General features: G+C 39.8%; 1 protein-coding gene across 2 annotated transcripts in view; it reads left to right on the top strand.

The window, feature by feature from the left end:
- The window catches only part of LOC149174572 (protein DEHYDRATION-INDUCED 19-like), a 50,324-nt gene extending 29,864 nt beyond the window's left edge, over positions 1–20,460 (top strand). The window contains exons 5-6 of one of the 2 annotated variants that reach the window (XM_089419347.1): positions 19,893–20,014; positions 20,128–20,460. In XM_089419347.1, the coding sequence (XP_089275473.1) occupies positions 19,893–20,007 (115 nt within the window). In that variant the 3' untranslated portion in view covers positions 20,008–20,014; positions 20,128–20,460. Of the gene's footprint in view, positions 1–19,892 lie in introns of both variants that reach the window. The other variant, XM_089419346.1, reaches the window with a different exon arrangement.
- Positions 20,461–20,692: the final 232 nt, after the last annotated feature.

Raw genomic sequence — 20,692 nt, 5'->3', positions numbered from 1 at the left:
TTATATATTAAATGTTTGAATAAGAATAAGAATGATAATAAGATGATTTACAATGAGAACGAAAGGCTTGCTTATATATCAGGCAAGTGTCTCTTCATGAAGAGTCATGTCCTATTAGACATGCCTCTTCAACCTAATTACTAGCTTAACTAATTATTATTTATGATTATTATCACTTACATTACATTTATATTATTTATATATTTTATGCGTAACAGTTTCCAACAATCTTTCTTCAGGTGTCCAATTTTATTGTAGTGCAAACATTTTGCCTTACACTTCTTTCCCTTTGATTTAGATTTGGAATGTTAGGATATTCCGACACATAGGAAATAGTTAAGTACAACTTGGTCTAGTATAGAGTTAGGTAAAGTGTGTTTCTTTACTATGTACATTTTGTAACTTACAATCCGACGGTTCATTCTCTCCTCAGTATTACCGACACTTGATCCATGGCTTAACACCCGATTGGTCCATGATCTCTATTTAAAGAGCATGGAGGGTCATTTTGTAGGGTAATCTGTCTATGAGAGAAGCATATGTAAATTTTCATTCTTTTATTAATAAATTGCCTGAAGTGGTCGCGTTGGCTCAGGCCGTGGACTGTTTCCTTCTTTGAGGGTTTTAACCACGTCAAAATACTGGTGTATTGATCTGTGATCTGTTTGTGAGCGGTGTCCTTTGGGTTTCTGTCTGAGGAACTTACCCTGCAAATTCCTACATGGTATCAGAGCTATTTGAGGGCCGCGTCCGTTGGTGATCCAAATCTGAAGCCGGTAGAACTGCATCCGACTGCCGTTTCCTAGATCTACTGTTTCTGACTGCTTTCGGGCCGAGAGGACTGCTCTGTTGTGTTGGGAGCATCTGTTCCAGTGAGGAACCCCTTTAATGATCTTGAGGTATACAATGTTTATTTGCAGTTTACAGTTATTTTCTCTTTGTTTATTTCGGTTTCGGTTTATTTGGTTTTTTTTTATTACCGGATCTATACCTTTCATTTCTGCGTATGCTCTTTGCCCTGCGACTCTGTGCGATCTGGGCAAATCAGAAACAGAAAGGAAGGATTTTTCTCATGCGTATGCTCTTTTCCGCTGCGCCTTAGTGTGATCTCGGAAAATCAGAAACATTGAGGAAAATATTTAGTTTCCGGCTAAAGCTAACTTCGAGTCGCAAGGTTCGTTTTTGAAAATATTTAGTTTTCGGCTAAAGCTAATTTCGAGCCGCAAGGTTCGTTTTTTTTGTATGTCCGTGTTGGGTTTTGTTTTTTTTGTTTTGTAGGGAAAAAGAGCTTTCTCAAAGCAAGCACGCAACCCAAAGCATCAACCCCCCCCCCTCTCTCTCTCTCTCAAACTTTTTGTATAGCTCACTTGGTGCAAAGCTAATTTATGAGAGTAGAGGTCTTGGGTTCAAGTCTCCATTTTGTGGGGGCGGATTTTTTCATTCCCGCACTTCGTCGGCGACTTCGTCAATTTTTTTTCAAAAAGCCATAACTTCTTCATCCGGAAGCCGTTTTCAGAACCGTTTTTTTGAAACGACCTAATTTTTCGAGATCTTTCCATTGGTACACTTAGTTTCAGCATCTACAACTTCAGTTTCTGTTAAAAATGGAAAGTCCATGCCAAGTCATTCTTGATAGCACTAACTACTTCCAATGGTGGTCCTACATTGTGGATTTACTTAGAAGAAAAGGTCTTTATAGAATAGCCACAGGCCAAGAGACCAAACCGAAAGATGAAGATAAGGCAACTAAATGGGAAAATAGGCAAGACCAAGCACGTGGGTTGATAGGGATGTCTATTTCTCCAGATCTTAGATTCCATATTGCAGAACTTGATACTCCTGATGAAGCACTGCAACAAATTACTAAAGTCTTTGGAATTAAAAATGAACTTAAAGCCCATCAACTTGAAAATGAATTGCTTACATTGGACCCCAATAATTTTTCTTGCATTGAAGATTGTCCAAGTTCAAGACCCTTAGACTTCTCTTGGAAGGTGTTAAGGTTAAGAAAGAAGATAGTAGCCTTATCTACTCCATTCTTACTAAGTTGGGACCAGCGTATTCTGTGTTTGTTTCCACCTTCCATTCTACAAGAGAAGCCTTCATTTCTCAAGGACAAACCTACAAGTCCCCTTCCTTTGATTCCTTTTATGATTTTTTAATAAGAGAACAAGAAAAACTCTTACACCTTGGTCTTCTTCATCTTGGAAACTCTTCGAAGAAAGCGTTAGCCGCCCAGCAGCAACCAAATCCAAAGAATCCTAAGTTGTATCCTAAAAAGAATGGTCCTAAACCAAACAAGGGTCCTAAGCAATTTCAACCTCAAAATGAAAATTCATTTCAACAAAATGATAAGACAAATAAAAACAAAGGGAAAAAGACTGATAGACATTGCAACTTTTGTAATCGAGATGGCCACTTAGAATCCAAATGCTTTAAGAAGATGGAAGCCTTGGAAGCAACAATGAAGAAGCATAACATCCATTTGGAGCAATCTTCAACTTCAACTTCATCTTCAGGAATGGCACTTTCTGCATGTGGTTGTCAAGCATATCGGTCTGGCTATGCACTAAATGTATCTTCTTCTTCTCATTCTCATGAGTGGCTCATTGATTATGGAGCTTCTTATCACATGGCCAAAAACAAAGCCATGTTTTCTTCTTTAAATGATCGTAACACCAAAAATATATATGTTGGTGATGATAGATCTCTTAGTGTTGTAGGGACTGGAACTGTTCATCTAGACAATGGTCAGTTTAATGATGTATTATGTGTTCCAACCTTATCCTGCAACCTTCTCTCTGTATATCAGATAACCCATTCAGATGAATGTAAAATCGTTGAATTTTCACCTCACGATGTTGTAATTAAGGACCTAAGAGATCCTAGACAGATTTTAGCTACTGGCATTGCTGATGATTCTACAAGGTTGTATAAGTTTCACAACTTTGGGTCATCAAATCTTCCCTCAGTATTTGTTGCTCATAATGATGAAGTGAGCAAACTTTGGCATGAGCGATTTGGTCACTTAATCTATCGCTCTCTTCAGAATCTATGTAAAGAAAATATGGTGACAGGTCTTCCAATGGTATCTTGCAGAGATGGTGTTTGTTCCGGATGTGTACTCAGAAAACATCATCGGGATAGTTTTGAAAAACGTGCCTCTTAGCACGCCTCAGCCCCTTTACAGCGCGTGCATAGTGATTTATGTGGTCCACTTCCAGTTGCTTCATTCTCTGGCTACAGGTATTTCTTAACTTTCATTGATGATTTCTCCAGACGCACTTGGGTATACTTCTTAAAACTCAAGAGTGAAGTATTTAACATGTTCTTGGCCTTTAAGGCCTTTGTTGAAAAACAATCTGGACATCAAATTCTTAAGCTAAGATCTGATAATGGCGGAGAATATGTTAAAAACACATTCATCAACTTTTGCACTGAGAATGGAGTTCAAATGCAACATACTGTTCCATATACTCCACAAGAAAATGGTGTAGCTGAAAGGAAGAATCACACCTTAAAGGAAATGGCTAATTGTATGCTTCAATCTAAAGGACTTAGTCTTAATTATTGGGCAGAAGCAATTAACTGTGCAAATTACATAATAAATCGCACTCCTACTAAGGTTTTAAAGAATATCACTCTAGAAGAAGCATGGAGCTTAAACAAACCAGATGTAAGTCACTTTCGTGTTTTTGGAAGTGAAGCATGGGCCCATATTCCAGATGAGAAACATAAAGCTTTAGAACCAAAGAGTGAAAAATGTATTTTTGTTGGATATTCTGAAGATGTCAAAGGATATAGACTTATTCCACTTAAGTCCAAAAATGTTATCATTAGAAGAGATGTAAAGTTTGATGAAAATATATCGGCCTGCGAGCCTAGTTCGGCGGATGTGCCACCTCTCCCTATCTCTTCTACTTTTGAAAATATTTCTTCTTTAGATGATGAAAGCGAGGATGAAAATCCTCCCCCACCTTCTTAGGATCCTCCTTCAGCTCCTCAACTTCCAAAATGGGTCCGTGCTACTCGGGATGCAGTAGGTGATCTTGCCGGTGATCCTACAGATCAACGACGTACACGTTCTCAGTTCGAGAGAGCCTCTTCTTTATTGGCTCAAGCTTCAGTGAATTATGATCCTGACACCTTTGCAGAAGCTTCAGGCCATCCAGATTGGGAAGCAGCTATGAATGAAGAATATCATTCATTATTGGCAAATGATACATGGGATCTTGTTCCTCTACCAAAGGGACGAAAACTTGTTAGACGCAAATGGGTTTACAGAACCAAGTATGGACCAGATGGGAAAGTTGATAAACATAAAGCTCGTCTTGTTGCTAAGGGTTTTTCACAAGTTGAAGGCATTGACTATACTGAAACCTTCTCCCCTGTTGCCAAAATTAACTCTATCTGCCTTGTTCTTTCCCTTGCTGCCTCTTTCAAATGGGAAGTCCATCAGATGGATGTTAAATCCGCCTTCTTGCATGGGGACTTGCATGAAGAAATCTATATGGAACAACCTATTGGCTTTATAAAAACAGACTCCAGCCTTGTATGTCGGCTTAAGAAATCCCTTTATGGTCTCAAGCAAGCTCCTCGAGCTTGGTATGCCAAAATGGATAACTTTCTTTTAGAATCTGGCTTCTCTAGGTGTCATTCTGACAATACTGTCTACACCAAGAAAGTGGGCAAGTCTCTTATCATTCTTGTTCTTTATGTTGATGATCTTATCCTGACTGGTAGTGATCCCAACCTTATAAACCATGTGAAGTCTAGCCTTAAAAGGAAGTTTGAAATGACATACTTAGGACACTTACATTATTTTCTCGGTCTTCAAGTCTTGCAATCCAAGGAAGGTATTTCCCTTTCTCAGTCCAAGTATGCCTGTGATATTCTACGCCACTTTCACATGGAAGACGGTTAGCCAGCCCCTTCTCCCTTTAAGTCTGGAGTCAAACTTTTAGTCACTTGTACTTCTCCTGAAGTTGATGCTACCTTATACCGTCAACTTGTAGGAAAACTTTTGTATCTAACCCATACTCGTCCTGACCTTTCCTTTGCTGTTGGCCTTGTTGCTCGGTTTATGCAAAACCCACGTGAAAGTCATTGGAAAGCAGCTAAAAGAATACTTCGTTATGTTCGAGGTACAGTTCAGTTTGGGATTCATTACAGTGCCGAAGCATCTCCTCTATTGGTTGGTTTCACTGATTCCGATTGGGCTGGTGACCCTGATGATCGAAAGTCTACTGCAGGTTATGTGTTCACTCTTGGTTCAGGACCTATTACATGGGCTTGCAAGAAACAAGGTGCCATTTTTCTTTCTTCAGCAGAAGCAGAATATCGTGGTGCTGTAGAAGCTAGTAAGGAATCCCTGTGGCTTTGTCAGATCCTGTCAAAGTTTGGCTTTCAGCAGCAGCATCCGACTACACTTTGGTGTGATAATCAAAGTGCCATTCAGCTATGCAAAGATCCAGTCCAACATCAGCGCAACGAACACATTGAACTGCACATGCACTTCATCAGAAAGCTCATTCACGACCATGTTCTTGAAGTGCAATATTGTTCAACAGATGATCAAGTTGCAGACATCTTTACAAAGGCTCTCACAGAGGTGAAGTTCACTAAACTTCAATTTATGGTTGGAGTTCAGGAAGTTGTCACTAAGGGGGGATAGGCTCTAGTGCCTCCTTCCTTCTCCTATTGTGTCATATTTGTAAATCCTTCAATCCTATCTCAAGTTGTTCTTAAGGGGGGATGTTAGGATATTCCGACACATAGGAAATAGTTAAGTACAACTTGGTCTAGTATAGAGTTAGGTAAAGTGTGTTTCTTTACTATGTACATTTTGTAACATACAATCCGACAGTCACGATATGTAGTGATCTGACGGTTCATTCTCTCCTCGGTATTACCGACACTTGATCCGTGGCTTAACACCCGATTGGTCCATGATTTCTATTTAAAGAGCATGGAGGGTCATTTGTAGGGTAATCCGTCTATGAGAGAAGCATATGTAAAGTTTTATTCTTTTATTAATAAATTGCCTGAAGTGGCCGCGTTGGCTCAGGCCGTAGACTGTTTCCCTCTTTGAGGGTTTTAACCACGTCAAAATACTGATGTATTGATCTGTGATCTGTTTGTGAGCGGTGTCCTTTGGTGTTCTGTCTGAGGAACTTACCCTGCAAATTCCTACATGGAAGACCCCCTTGTTGTTTCTCCTCTTTCCTTTGACCGTCCTGCAGCTATCATGGCTTCTAATGCACCTGTTTCAGCACTGGATTTCTTTCGTACGTCTTCGGACAAGAGAGCTCCCACCACTGATTCAAATTTCAAAGAATCAACGGTACTCAAACTGATTGAAGTCACGAAGTGGTCCCATGACTCGTGCAGAGAACACAACAAGGTTATAACTTTGTCTTCTTCCTGAATTTTAATTTTTATATCTGCTAATTGGCATATAAGTGTATTAAAAACATTCAAATGTCCTGCAACTTTTGAACCTTCCTTCATTCGAAGACTTTACAATTTTCTTTTCAAATAAATTCTATTGGTTAACGACTTTGTCATATATAGTTTTTCCAGTTTTTCCCATAAACCTGAAGCTGTACTCTCTTCAACAATGTTGAAGAGAACTTCATCAGCCAGGGATAACCTGATGGTACTGAGAGCTTGGACATCCAAGTCCTCCCAGTCCGAATCTTTCATGCTTGCAGGTTTCTTATTTGCCCCATCCAAAGCTTTGTGCAACCCTTGTTGCACCAACAAATCCCTAACTTTTAGTTTCCATAGAGCAAAGTTGCTCTTGTCGGTGAATTTCTCCACCTCGAACTTTGCATTCGACATCTTGGCCATTTCTTTCCTCCTAGGGTTTCCTTTTTTTTCCAACTAGGGTTTATTTTTGGTTTCCCTTTCTTAAAAAAAAAAAAACTGAGCCCCTTTTTAAATAAACAAATTCCTTTTTACAATTTTGAGCCTTTGTTGTTTTTTTTAGTCTGTTTATTAAAAAAACAAATTTCTGAACTTCCCCAAGAATTTTTTTTTCCTTATTACAATTTTTTTTCTTGATTCTGTTAGAGAAACCCTTCAACAGATTTTACTAAAAAATTTGTTCTCCTTTCCTTAATGAAACCCTGCTCTTCTCTCATCAATTTTAACAATTTTCTAAAAGAAATTTCCACTGGCTTTTGAGCCCAAATATTTTGGGGGAAAAAATTGTTTTCAAAAAATTATTTTAAAATTACTCGGATCTATTTCTGCTGATCGAATTCCTCTGGCAACAAGCAAGCCAGGCTCTGGGGTCCCTCCTCGACGACTCTTCCTTTGGCGGCTCGGACTTATTTATGCTGGTTGCTGGTCGAATTCCTCTGGCCACTGGTCGAATTTCTCTGGTGGTAAGCAAGCCGGGCATTGGAGCCCCTCCTCGACGACTCTTGGCAGCACACAGAGGCAGCACGCTTCCTTGACGGCTCTGGCAACGCGCAGGCTCTGGACGAGCTCACAACGACCCCTCCTCGACGCACAAAGCTCTCCTCGATGCACACAGAGACTGACAGCTCTGGCTTCAGCACTCCACGACGGGTCCGTGGCAGGCTACGCCCTCCTCTCCAACATCGGCATGGACTCTGCTGAGCAGCCCAGATTTCTAAAAAAAAACTACGTTTCGTCCCGTAATCTTCTGCTGCTTCGTTGATTTAAACCGGCGTCTACTTTTCCCCTTCACAACTGCGGACTGGGTAATATGATGGCTCTGATACCATTTGTAGTTAATGGAGGTTATCTAAACAAGAAAGAAATGAAACCGACAACAAACACACAAGTAATAACTCAGGATTTACGTGGTAAAACCCTAACAGAGTGTCAAGGAAACATCCACGGGGTAAGGGATTGGAATCTCTATTCAATCAATAAATGATTCTCCGTTACAATAGTTCGGGCATTCATCAGTTTTATATGAGCCTCCTCAGTTACATAACTGCTGATTCGGTATGAAACTGACATGTCTATAACTAATACAATTTACCCAAATTTACATTTACATTAATTTGTTGTCAATTACCAACACTGTCTAGTTTGAGTACATTTCCACAAATGAGCAGGTAGCAGACATTTTCACCAAAGCCTTACCACGGGGCAAGCATGTCTACTTTAGAGACAAGATGGGAGTGGTTAGGAACACTTTCCTCGGTAAGAGGGGGTGTTAAAATTTGGGTACCAAAGGACAAGTGGTTCCCTAAGGCTTTGATCTTTGGACTAGGGAAAAGTGTCCAAATTTATTTTTTACTTTTCTCCTAAAGTGACTTTATAAGTGGTAAAGTCAATTTAATTTAAAAGTGACTTTATAAGTGGTAAAGTTACATTTTAATTTAAAAGTGACTTTATAAGTGGTAAAATTACATTCTAATTTAAAGGTGACTTTATTAAAGAAGAATTAGAAAGTGAAAAAGTGACTATGGAAATAAAAGGCTAAGTGGGTCTTTATTTAAGTGGGTGAGTTAAAAAATAAAAAGTGAGAATTAAATGCACATTTATTCTCATCCCTAGATCTAAATGAATCTCAGCTATGAGATCTTAGGGTAACCTAAAAGGTCACTTAGAGAATAAAAGGAAAAGAGAACAGGAAAAAATCATTTCATTCTTTCATGAGCATTTGAGAGAAAGAGAAGAGAGAGAAAGGAGAAAATTTCTGAGCAGTGAGGAAGTGAAAGAGAGCAGCAAGAAGACATTTCAGCAAATCTGGGTAGCAACATTTATTGGCACGTATCCCAAGGCAAAACCTTACAACAGGAGAAAGGCACATATATCGAGGAAGAGGGACATCACATAAATCAAGGAAGAGGGATAGCAACGAGGGCATGAATTTCAAGGCAGATTTGGGCACGAATTTCGAGGCAGTTGTACTGTTGAAATCCGTACAGTTTGTACAAGTTTTGGGCATGCTTTTCGAGGTTGGTCGTACAACATTTAATGCTGTTTTATTGCTGGAAAATTTCTGTTTTGGCTGTTTGTTGATTGGCATGATTTTCGAGGCGGAGTCCAATCATGAAAATCAAGATAAGTTTTTATTTGTGGTTGGTGGAATTTTTACTGTGTATTTCAGTGTCTCTGTAAAAGCATTTTTAGAAATAAAGAAGAGCTCTCAAACTGGTTTTCCCCAAGAGTTGTAGGGGGTTTTTCTAGGGTCGCATTGACCAAAAGTCACTGTGTTATTTTCTCTGTGTGGTTGTCATAATTTCGCTGTGTTTTATTTCTGCAATTTCAGCAGTTGTGAAATCTCTAAATTTTTGTTTTCAGAAAAATAGTCATTTCCAGATTTTAGAATTTTTATCATGTTTGGATTTAAAGCTAAATGCATGGAGAGATAAGGAACATTGATAACCGGAGTGGGGGTTGAAATTTCTAAATAGATGCTCTTGAAATATAAAGTCAACCATGAAAACTCTCCAAAAAGGGTTTAGGATACTTAGTTCGTGGAATAAACAGAGAACCACCAGTCTCCCAAAATTCTATAGCGAGGCCTAAATTAAACATGTCAAATCTGAATGCCATTTTGCACCTGACACTGTGCTCTGAAGCAGTTGCCACAACTTTTTCAAGGGCTTTGAATGATAAACTTAGGGAAGGCACTTCTGTCAAAAACATAAACCCTCTCACTTCTATGTGCTCTTTAACTTAAGTGGGGTATCTCTATGAAATATGGAGCTTAATCTTCAAAAACTAGCAATAAAAGAATTCAATCTATAATACGACTTGCTGATCTCAAACAAAAGGAAGAGAAGAAAGTGAACAAGGTTGTTAAATTACTGAATCTTACTACTAGACTTTCCAAATTAGATCAGACGAGAGAGTTTGAGCAAATACAAGAAGGTATTCTCATACAAGCAACATCACCAAATCAGCCATGAAAAAGCATTGATGCTGTATTCTGTAAGATGGTTGTCAAACGTAAAGTTATAATCAATATTAGATACAATGCAATTCTTATTGAAAGACCTAAGGAGCTCCAAGCATCTAATCTTAGGACTCATTTACTTGCTTATACTTCAAAGATACAATTCCTGGAAGAATACACAGAGATATGACCAACAAGAAACCTTGCTCTCTGCTCAAGGACTCAGAAAAGAAAAGAAGAATATGGAGGGCGAAAAAGAAGACCAATGAATTATGAGGGACTGAAGACACCAATGAGGATTCCTTTGCTTGCTTCTCTTCTTATTTAAAACTCTTTTCCAAAGGGAGCGTTGGAGTAATTTAGAGTGCTTTTTTAGAAAAGTCCCATACCAATAAGACACTGCCTGTTAGGGGAAGAGGATGTTGAAAATAACACAAAGCAACTTGAAATGTTGAAATTTTTAAGTCTAACACGTTAGAAATTCTTCCTTCATTAGCTGGTTTATTTCACCTACTTGTTTATTTCTTAACAAGTTATTTAACCATATAAATACTGAAAATAAACACAAATGCAGTGTCAACCATTTACAGATTTTCAACTGAAAATAATAGACAAACACACAAGGGACAATGTTATTTTTGGACAACACGTCCCCAGAAAAACCCAATGCGGGAAAATTAGTGCAACAGTTCTGAGGGTTTTATTATTAAGCAACTTTCTTGAGTACAACTAGGGGGCCAAACTGGCTCACCCAATAGAGATATCTATCTGGCAGTGATACCTCTCTTCAGAAGCAGATATTCAGCAAGTCTGCTCCACGCAAATCTCTCCAACACTTCTCTAAGGCTTTGCATAAGCGCTCCTGGCCTCTGCATCACTCTGAAGCCTCCTACGTCAGCCTTCTGCTGCTCTGTGCTAGCTTTCTGGCTTTCTGCATCACCCACGTAGGCCCTGCTAGCTTCTGTGCAGTCACTTTGGCCCTCTGTGTGGCTCCTGCTAGCTCTGCGTAGCTTCCTCAATCTTTGCGTTGGTCTTTCGGCACTATCTCTGCCTCTCTGCTATGCACTCACTACCCCTCGCTGCAACTCCGGTCACCTGTTTGAATTTTCTCAACAAACCCCGCGCTAGAAAATCGAACTCACTGATCAATCTTGGTGTATCTCCAACTGACCTTCAAGCCTCCTCTTATACTTTTTCTGTTGAGTCTTCAACGACCGGGATTAAGTCTCTAATCAACGGCTAAGATTAGATTTGGCGTGATCCATGTCATTTAGAACATTCTCACTCAGTTTTATATTAATACCCATTAATATTTTAATTTTCCTAAGTTTAGACTTAGGAACCCCATTAAAAATATTAATTATTTTAATATCTCTCTAACTGGGTGGAATTTCCCCAAACCATTTCTAGGTCTTGGAGATCTCATGTGCTTTAACCTCTCCACCAATTTTCATGGCTAGAGCACATCCGATGCTACCCCAAATCAACACTCCCTCTTAGTGAGGATTGTGCTCTAGTAATGCTCCACCACTGAACATCATACTGATCATCTAGCATCGGTACCTGTGCTGATGCTTGGCCTGCTGCCCAACATCCACTGCACTGCTGCCCATGGCTCTGCCATTGCCATTGCTACATCTGTACTGCAGCGCCCTCTCAACACGCTGCATCATGCTGCCCATAACGCTACCACTGCCACTGTTGCAAACACCTATGTGCCTCTAACACTACTACAACCTCCTCTGTGCCTTTCTGCACTGCTGCAACCACCTCTGTGCCTCTCGCATTGTTGCAACCTCCACTGCGCTGCTACAAACCTCTGCACTCTAGCACTGCCTTGTTGTTCCATCCGCATCTTGCTTCTATCGACATCCATCATCCTGCCACTATCATTTGGGGCTCCCGTAGCCAGATATGATCCAAGAGTTTGGGTACCTCAAGGATCTTACCCCTCATCTTCTGTAGTCCTTCTCACCACAACACGATGTCTCCCTACATCTTCTCTAGAGGTGCATGAGCACTGATGGCATAGTCGTCATCAGTCTCGACTTCTTTCTCCTTCATAGTCGGGGTTTACTTGGAGTCAGAAGCCTCTCCCTTATTCTTCTTCCTGGGACACTAGGTTGCACAATGACCCAGGAGTCAGAAGCCTCTCCCTTATTCTTCTTCCTGGGACACTAGGTTGCACAATGACCCAGGTCCCCACAATGGAAGCACTTCACCTTGGAGATGTACTTCTTCTTCCTCTTCCCTTCTTGTCCTGCATATGCCAGAGCTGCATCCTCCTTCTCTTTCTTAATTCGACCTCCTTTGTTGCTACTTCCCGCCTTGATCAACCGTTTGATCTCTTTTTGGTGAAGAGTTGTCCACCTCTTCCCATCCTGGAAGATCAGCTCTGCCCAAAATGCTTTGGACAAATGTCTTCCAATCCCTGGAGACTGCAGTGAGGATAGTCCTCACCATGAACTCCTGATCTGGTGTGGCCCCTATGGAAGTAGGTTGGTCTCGAATCTCTTGCAACCTGTTGAGGTATAGATATATCTGCTCCCCCTTCTGCATCTGATATGTTCGCAGCTAATTCTCCAGCAACATCTTCCTCTACACGGAAGTGCTCTGATACAATGTCGTCAAGATATCCCACATCTCCTTTGCCATGTTCTTCTCGACAATATGTGGTATCACATGATCCTTGACCCTATCAAGGATTATGCACTTTTCTTTCGCCATTGCATCCTAATACCTTTCATTATTAGCTGGGTCGACTGGGATAGCCATGGTTCTCAAGGTGAAGCCCTTGATGCGATGTCTATCCAGAACAGTTAGGATCCTGGCCTTTTAGATGACAAAGTTGGAGGCCTTGTCCAACTTGTCCAACTTGTCCTAATCCCTTAGTCCGTCCATTGCCGTCTCTGCTCTTCTACTGGACTCCCTTTGACTCTCGACTTCCCTTTTGGAAGTTCTCTCCTGCCAATTGTCGAACTGCTCCTCTCCGATCCTCTATGCCCCTGCAACACGAATTTGGATTTCCTGGCTAGAAATCCTTCAAGGCAGCGGTTCTCTCTACCTCGGTTTTATCCCGTTAGGTACTGTTTTGTTTCGACAACAACAACACCCCACCAGCTTCCCAATCCACAATCTGCCCACATCTCCCTAGGCCCCAACAACTGAAGAAACTGAGCCTCTTAGCTTTGCGCAATCCTAGCAAGGCTGAATTGCTCCTCTGGCCAACTGTGTTAAGCCTACCTGACTGAGTAGCATGACGTGGCTCTTCGTGAGCCTCATCTACCTCTCTTTGCCTTTGCACTGACCCTCCATCTGGCTCGAAATGATGATGCAGGCCTTCCGCGTCACTCCTTTACTGCTGCCTTTTTCTTAGGAACAACTCTATCTCTTGGGACAACTGTTTCTACTGCAAATTTTCTGATTTAGCTGGTGCCTTCAGCTCTCCTGTGATTTGCAATGCTCTGATACCATGTTGAAATTTCTAAGTCTAACACGTCAAAAATTCTTCCTGCATTATTTGGTTTATTTCACCTACTTGTTTATTTCTTAACAAGTTATTTAACCATATAAATATTGAAAATAAACACAAATGAAGTCTCAACCATCTATAGATCTTCAACTGAAAATAACAGACAAACACACAAGGGATACCGTTATTTTTGGACAACACGTCCTTGGAAAAACCCAATGCGAGAAAACCGGTGTAGCAGTTCTGAGGGTTTTATTATTAAGCAGCTTTCTTGAGTACAACTAGGTTGCCAAACTGGTTCACCCAACAGAGATATCTATCTGATAGTAATACCTCTCTTTGGAAGTAGATATTCAGTAACTCTGCTCCATGAAAATCTCTCCAACGCTTCTCTGAGGCTCTGCGTCAGCCCTCCTAGCCTCTGTGTCACTCTGAAACCCCCTGCATCAGGCTTCTGCTGCTCTGCGTTGGCTCTCTGGCCTTCTGCGTCACCCACGCAGGCCTTGCTAGCCTATGCGCAGTCACTTTGACCCTCTGCATGGCTCTTGCTGGCTCTGCGTAGCCTCCTCAATCTCTGCGCGGTCCTTTGGCACTATCTCTGCCTTTCTTCTATGCACTCACTGCCCCTTGCTACAACTTTGATCACTTGTTCGAATTTTCTCAGCAAACCTCGCTTTAGAAAATCGAATTGACTGATCAATCTTGGTGTATCTCCAACTAACCCTCAAGCCTCCTCTTATACTTTTCCTGTTGAGTTTTCAACGGCCGAGATTAAGTTTCTAATCAACAACTAAGATTAGATTTGGCTTGATCCATGTCATTTAGAACATTCTCACCCAGTTTTATATATATATATATTTTTTGTATACAATGGAATCGGCAACAGGGGCAGCCTTGCGACTTGCGTTACACGGGGTTGATTCTGACCGCTACCTCTATAACCACTGGGAGCTGCGCCCGCCCCTCTCCACAGCGCCGGGTTAGTCCGGGGGAATTGAACTTGTGACCTTCAGTACAAAGCCCACCTTTCTAACGAACTTCACTGCAGTGTGATTACCAACTCGCCTACCCCCATGGGGCTTCACCTAGTTTTATATTAATACCCATTAATATTTTAATTTTCCTAAGTTTAGACTTAGGAACCCCATTAAAAATATTGATTATTTTAATATCTCTCTAACCGGGTGGAATTTCCCCAAAGTTCAAACCATTTCTAGGTCTTGGAGATTTCATGTGCTTTAGCACCTCCACCAATTTTCATGGCCAGAGCACATCCGATGCTACCCCAAATCAACATGAAATATATCGAAAAGGCAGCGCCTAGCTTGGCTAATATTACCCTCACAAAAACATGCCACATCTACCTTGCATGGAGTGCCCTATCTGTCATCATATGTAGTGCTCAACTTGGACAAAAATAACAACAATAAACAGAGGATAAAGCGAAGAAGAGTGCCATAAATAGCCAAGAATAACAAGTTGATATTTGAGAAGGTAAGATACTGAAATAGGACTGTGAGTTGCTCTCAAGAGGGGTGCCACATAAGAACCCACCAATGAGGGGAAAAGTATGTTGAAAATAATACAAATCACTCTGAAATAACTCCAAATGAAGCACCTGGATTGGTTGATTTTTTATTTGGTTCAATTGGTGACTAGAGGAATTGGCCACTAGGTCGTTCTTGTACTTACCTGACATGGGGTCGATTTGGACCGCTACCACTATAACTTCAAGTTAAGGGTTAGGCAGGTGGGACACCCATGGGGTTTTGAACCAGCGACCATTACACAAGGAGTGCCCTAACAGTGCACCCATTCACTTACTATTCCATGCCCCATGGGCACCTAGCTTGGTTGATTTTATCCTCGTAAAAATGTGCCAAATTTACCTCACATTGGAACACTCAACTTGGCTATAAATAGCGCAAAAAACAGTGAATAAAGCCAAGAAGAGTAGTGTCCTATCAAGCCAAAAAGCAGAGATTAATTTGGTGTCTCCAAGTGAAGCACCCTCTTTCCTAAAGTAAGAGTTCTTTCCAGAAATCAGACTCTCCATAAAAGGTAGAGCATCCCTTTCAGATGAATCAACAATATAATCTCACAAAAGCAGCTTCTTCTCTTCTATAAATAAAACAGCTTTTGTGCGCTACTTAGAGTGCCCCAGCATGGCTATGTTTAGCAGTTCAAAATAGGCATCTCATTCATGATGTATTGAGCACCATACAAGAATTATGAAGCCTGAGCAACAGGTTCAAAATAGGCATCTCATTCATGATAACTTGAGCACCTTACAAGAACGATGAAACCTGAGCAACAGGGCTCGTTATGGGCTCACATTAGCATCCACTGTGTACTAATTTTATGGGCTAACTTTAGCATTAGCATCCATTGTCTACTAATTTTATGGCTTAACATTATCATCCACTGTCCACCGATTTTATGCCTTCGTTGCCCAAGCTTAACTCTGCAAGTAGGGCCTCCAGTAATTGCCTTGAGCCCCTCAAAATTAGGTCTCCTCATGGCAGTACAATTATTCAAAAGTCAGCATTTCACTGTAGATAAATTTAACCTCAAGAAAGAGTTCACGGTCACCATGATGAATCAAGCCTCTTATAAGCTGTGCTGACCCATCTTTATCAAATCTTCAACAGACATGGATCAAAATCAACTTTGGCTGTACTTGTCTTGTTGAACAAACAATTGCTCTATTGCTTCCTGGATCACTGCCTTTGTTGTCAAGCTCTGATTTCAAGTGATTTTGCTGATACAAAAGTCCTGAATCATGTTCTCCAATGATGGTACTGTGATTGACAACTCAGGGTCCTTATTATATTCTCATTAACCATGCCACCTGCAACCTTGATTATTGACATCTCGTACCATGTACTGGGATGATGATACTGATAACAAACACAAATCAGATTTTACCTCAATTTTGCCATCCTTGCTACCTGTGATGATTATATGGTCAAACACGCACCACAAAAATGACTATATTATCTTATGTACTTTTGACTTGCAGGTTTGTATGAGAAGGGACTCTCTTGAATGCAGAGATTGCAAGATATTTGCCAATTTTAATTTACCAGGCTCTTGGTGCCTGCTTCAACCTGAAAAGAACATTCAGCAACTTACACACTAGATGCTCTTTACTTGCAAAAATGGACCCTTGTGGCTGATTAATAGATTCTTCTTCCTCCAAGTCTCTGTTCAGGAGGCACTCTATGTATCCATTTGTTATAGTATCTAGCCAAGATGAGCAACCATGGTTAGAAATAACCTGATTGTAACCAACTTTGCTATGGGGGTAAATGCCTCCATGTAGTCCACCCTTTTTCTGTGCAAATCCCTCTGCAACTGATGTCGCCTTTTATTTATGTGGTGACCCATCAACTTTGTATTTTGTTTTGTACATGTGTTTGCAACAAACGGGCTTCTTATTTGAAGGCAACTTTTCGAACACCTAATTGTTTTTCTTCATGGGTTCTCCAAACTCAGCATGATCCTCTCCCACTACTGACTGTCTTTCCTAGTTTTGAGGTTCATAAGAATTTAGTGAAAGAGAAATTGAATAAAAATTAACATGTTCAACCTACACATTTTCTCGTTGGCCTCTCACTTCGTCCTTTCTCTAGGTTGTGGGCTTTCATCCAACCTTCCATCCTCCAAAGCATTGGAGTTACCGTTTTAGTCTTGCTTGTTTTTTATTCACCAAAACTGCCTATCTTCTGCTCTTTCTAGAGCAATTTAATATTCTTCAACTTCATGTGTTACTTGCACACCAACACCCGATGTCTGTTCTTCATTCTACAATTGTTTTCCTTGCACCTTGGCTGTTTTTTCAGCATTATACCAACAATTTTTATTGAGCAAATTAATCTTCGTCATCTCCATGTGTTACTTGCACACCAACGTCTGATGTCTGCTCTTCATTCTACAATTGTTTTCCCTGCACCTCGACATTTTTTCCAGCATTATACCAACAATTTTCATCTGATTTTAACTGAATCAGACTGAAATAAATCTGTTTTTTCACCAACAGTGACATCCCTACATATATTTTTCTTGTTAATCTCAGTTTCCGACCTCTTAGAAGCCTTTGATTATCCTTGTAACTGCGTACTTCTGATCACATGCATGAGAGATGAAAGAAAGGAGAATGATTTTGTTATTCAAGAAGTGATCATATACAACGAGGGGAATCCTCTTTTATTACATTGGTGTGGTTGTTATACTAACTAAAAGAAGAATGATTTTATTATTCAAAGAAGTCATCACATATAACGAGGGGGATCCTAATGATTAAGAACATGTGTTTCTTCTTTGAAGGTCAGAGGTTTGAATCTAACATATAACGAGGGGGATCCTAATGATTAAGAACATGTGTTTCTTCTTTGAAGGTCAGAGGTTTGAATCTAAAGGGGATTGGGGTATGTACACCCCTGACTACACAGTCAAATTGCTGCATAGAGTGGGTCCCTTGTTCTGCAAACAAAGGGGTCTCAGACATCAATTTGGTGTCTGGCTTGGCCGTGACCATATAGTTAGATTATCATATTATGATTCTATTATATTGCTGTGGTGCTTTACTACTAATTGTTGTAATCACTTATTAATAAATGCCCTAATCATTTTAAATATTAATACCATCAACCTTATTGCATTTCAACTTTAATATTGAAGGTGTTAAAACTTCAACATTAACCAACAAATGTGAACTTTTTGCATTTTGGGTCTAACCTACTCTTTTCATCTGGAATCAAAACATATGCTGCATGACAATTTTTTTTTTGAATTACATGTGGTTTCCTGTTGGACCAAGCTTCTGCTGGTGTAATATCCCACACCACCTTTGTAGGACTCCTCTTTACCACATCTAACCATCTTCAGTAGTATTCTATGTCTTCTCTCAGCTATACCATCCCACTAGGGTGTATAAGGTGCATATAAATGTCTTTGAATCCCTCCCTTGCAATAATGTAACAAACTCATCGTAGGAAACTTCTCCTCCCTTGTTAGATCATAGAACCTTTATACTCTTACCTGCTTCACTTTCTATTGTTGCTTATAAACATCAAATTTTGCAAAAGCATCAGTCTTCTTTTGCAAAAGGTAATACACAGAATCCTTCTAGAGAAATCTGTCAACTTAAGTAAAAAACACCTTGCACTGGAAATAGATGCAGATTGCATAGGTCTGCAAATATCATAATGGACTAGATCGAACACACTCATAACTCTCTAAGTCTTTTCTTTCTTTAAATATGTTCCTTTGTTGTTTTTCAGCTAATGAAGGTGCACATCCTTCTTTTCCTGTTCTAATAGTCCATGTAGCATGTTCTATCTTAAGTTATTCACCACAGAAAGATATTGAAAATAAACGTGTCCATACCTCTGATGTCATAATTAACCACTGTCGATGTCAACTTTGATCACCAACTTTATCCTCTACAAATCTGTATGATACATGTTCATTAAACTCTGATGCCACTGCTACCACTGATGTGACATTGACTTGATGATCTTTCAAATGTTAGCTCAATAGATTTAGAGGTAATGTGAAGTGCCTCAACAAATGTTCAAAAGATTGATGAAACATTTTGGAGTGATAACTACCATATTCACTTCATCCACCTCCCTACCAATACCGAGCAACTTACCCCAAACATTCTTCAATTTCAGTAAATGCTTCCAAATGGAATTCCATTCATTGAGTTTCATGGGATAAGATAGGATATTTAAGAAACTTACACTTATCTGAAGTTTCATGCTAACTCGTAATCCTTTTTCTCAGAGTACATGCATTTGCAGCATCCTGTGGAAGCAATTTTTGGAATCACCATGTGGATTTTTCACTACCTTCCCTGCTGCCAACTCCAGTGACAGTTTCTTCCTAGAAATGCTATCATACTGCCCCATTTATTCATTATTATCGTGTCCTTTAATTTTTTGAGCCTTTGAGAGCAAGTACTGAATCATCTGTTTAAAAAAACTCCAATCAACTTTCCTCTTGCCTCCCTTAATTATTCTTTTCTCCAGCTATGTGTCCCTGTCCTGTTTTTCATACTTCCACTGTATTTTTCTTTGGTTTTACACAGTACACACTCCCTATGACAATTATGTTTTCTGCCAATACTACTCCCTATGACAATTATGTTTGCCGCCAATACTACTATTTCTAGTATCAGCAATACTCTGATGTATAACTGAATTGGCATCATCTCCTAAAAAATGGTATATTTATTGCTTTTGCATCTTGCAAACTATCACAAACCCTAGGATTTTATTGACCTCGAACTGAAGGATGAGCATTTGACCGTTTGAATGTATACAGTTATATGATACATTGGATGTGTGTTTTGTGAAGCTTTTACTTTACCATTTGAATTTATGAGTTTTTAATCATACTGGATGTGTTTCTGTGAAGACTCGCATATTATTTACTGCTAAGCATGTCAATCTTGCATTTTTGTTTTTATTTTTTCGTGTTCACATGGATCATTACAGCTTATTGACAATTTTATTGGTGCAGTGTTGAATCATCTCTAACTGCGGAAGAGAGGGAACAGAAATTTGAAGAAGAGGCCAGGCGGTCAGAGTTTGTGCAGCAGTTGTTGCTGTCTACTATTCTAGGCGATAATTTATAAAGAAAAGGTACCTGTCAAAAAGATTCTCCTCATCGCTGGGCCTCTGGATGTTTATGGCATCCTTCTATTCTACCTAGTTATGTTTGTAAGAATAGAGGTGACGAGCCTGTTACTTTGCAGGAAGGCTAAACTTTACTTCCAATGTATAATCACATGACTGGTTAGTACATTGGGTTGGTGCTGGTCTAGGTTCAAAATGCAAGTGTCACCTGCTTTGGCTTCACTTCTTTCGTTCATCACAGAAAAGTTCTCAAGGATGCTCGATGTTTTAAAGCCCCCCCCCTGAAGGCAGCAAGCATGAGATACCTGTAGACATATATACGGCTATTGCATGTATTTTTTTCTTTTCTGATTTAAGCTACACAAATGTCGAGCTTTGATAAACTAAATAGTAAATAGAGTTCAACTATCTTATTTTCGTGGGCATAGTAAATGACAAATGCTTATTTCCTATTTTCCTATTTTTTAATGAATTTAGATCCTCCTAGTTCAATTGATCAGCTTTAAGATAACTATATTTCGATTGATCAGCTTTAATATAAACTACAATTCAAGCTTCTCATATATTGTAGTTCCGTTTTTGGTTGATGGAAAATCGCTCATTTGGATCCCATTTTTTACGGTTTTGTTTATTTTGTTAACTTGAGAAAACAATAATGGATTGGTTTTTACTGCATTCTACAAA

The sequence above is a fragment of the Pinus tabuliformis genome, chromosome 4_1 (genome assembly GCF_031772625.1).
Source record: "Pinus tabuliformis cultivar Carrire ecotype Pingquan chromosome 4_1, CPIR1, whole genome shotgun sequence".
NCBI classification, from domain to species: domain Eukaryota; kingdom Viridiplantae; phylum Streptophyta; class Pinopsida; order Pinales; family Pinaceae; genus Pinus; species Pinus tabuliformis.
Note: the sequence above shows the minus strand (reverse complement) of the source record. Positions and strands in the feature narration are given on the sequence as shown.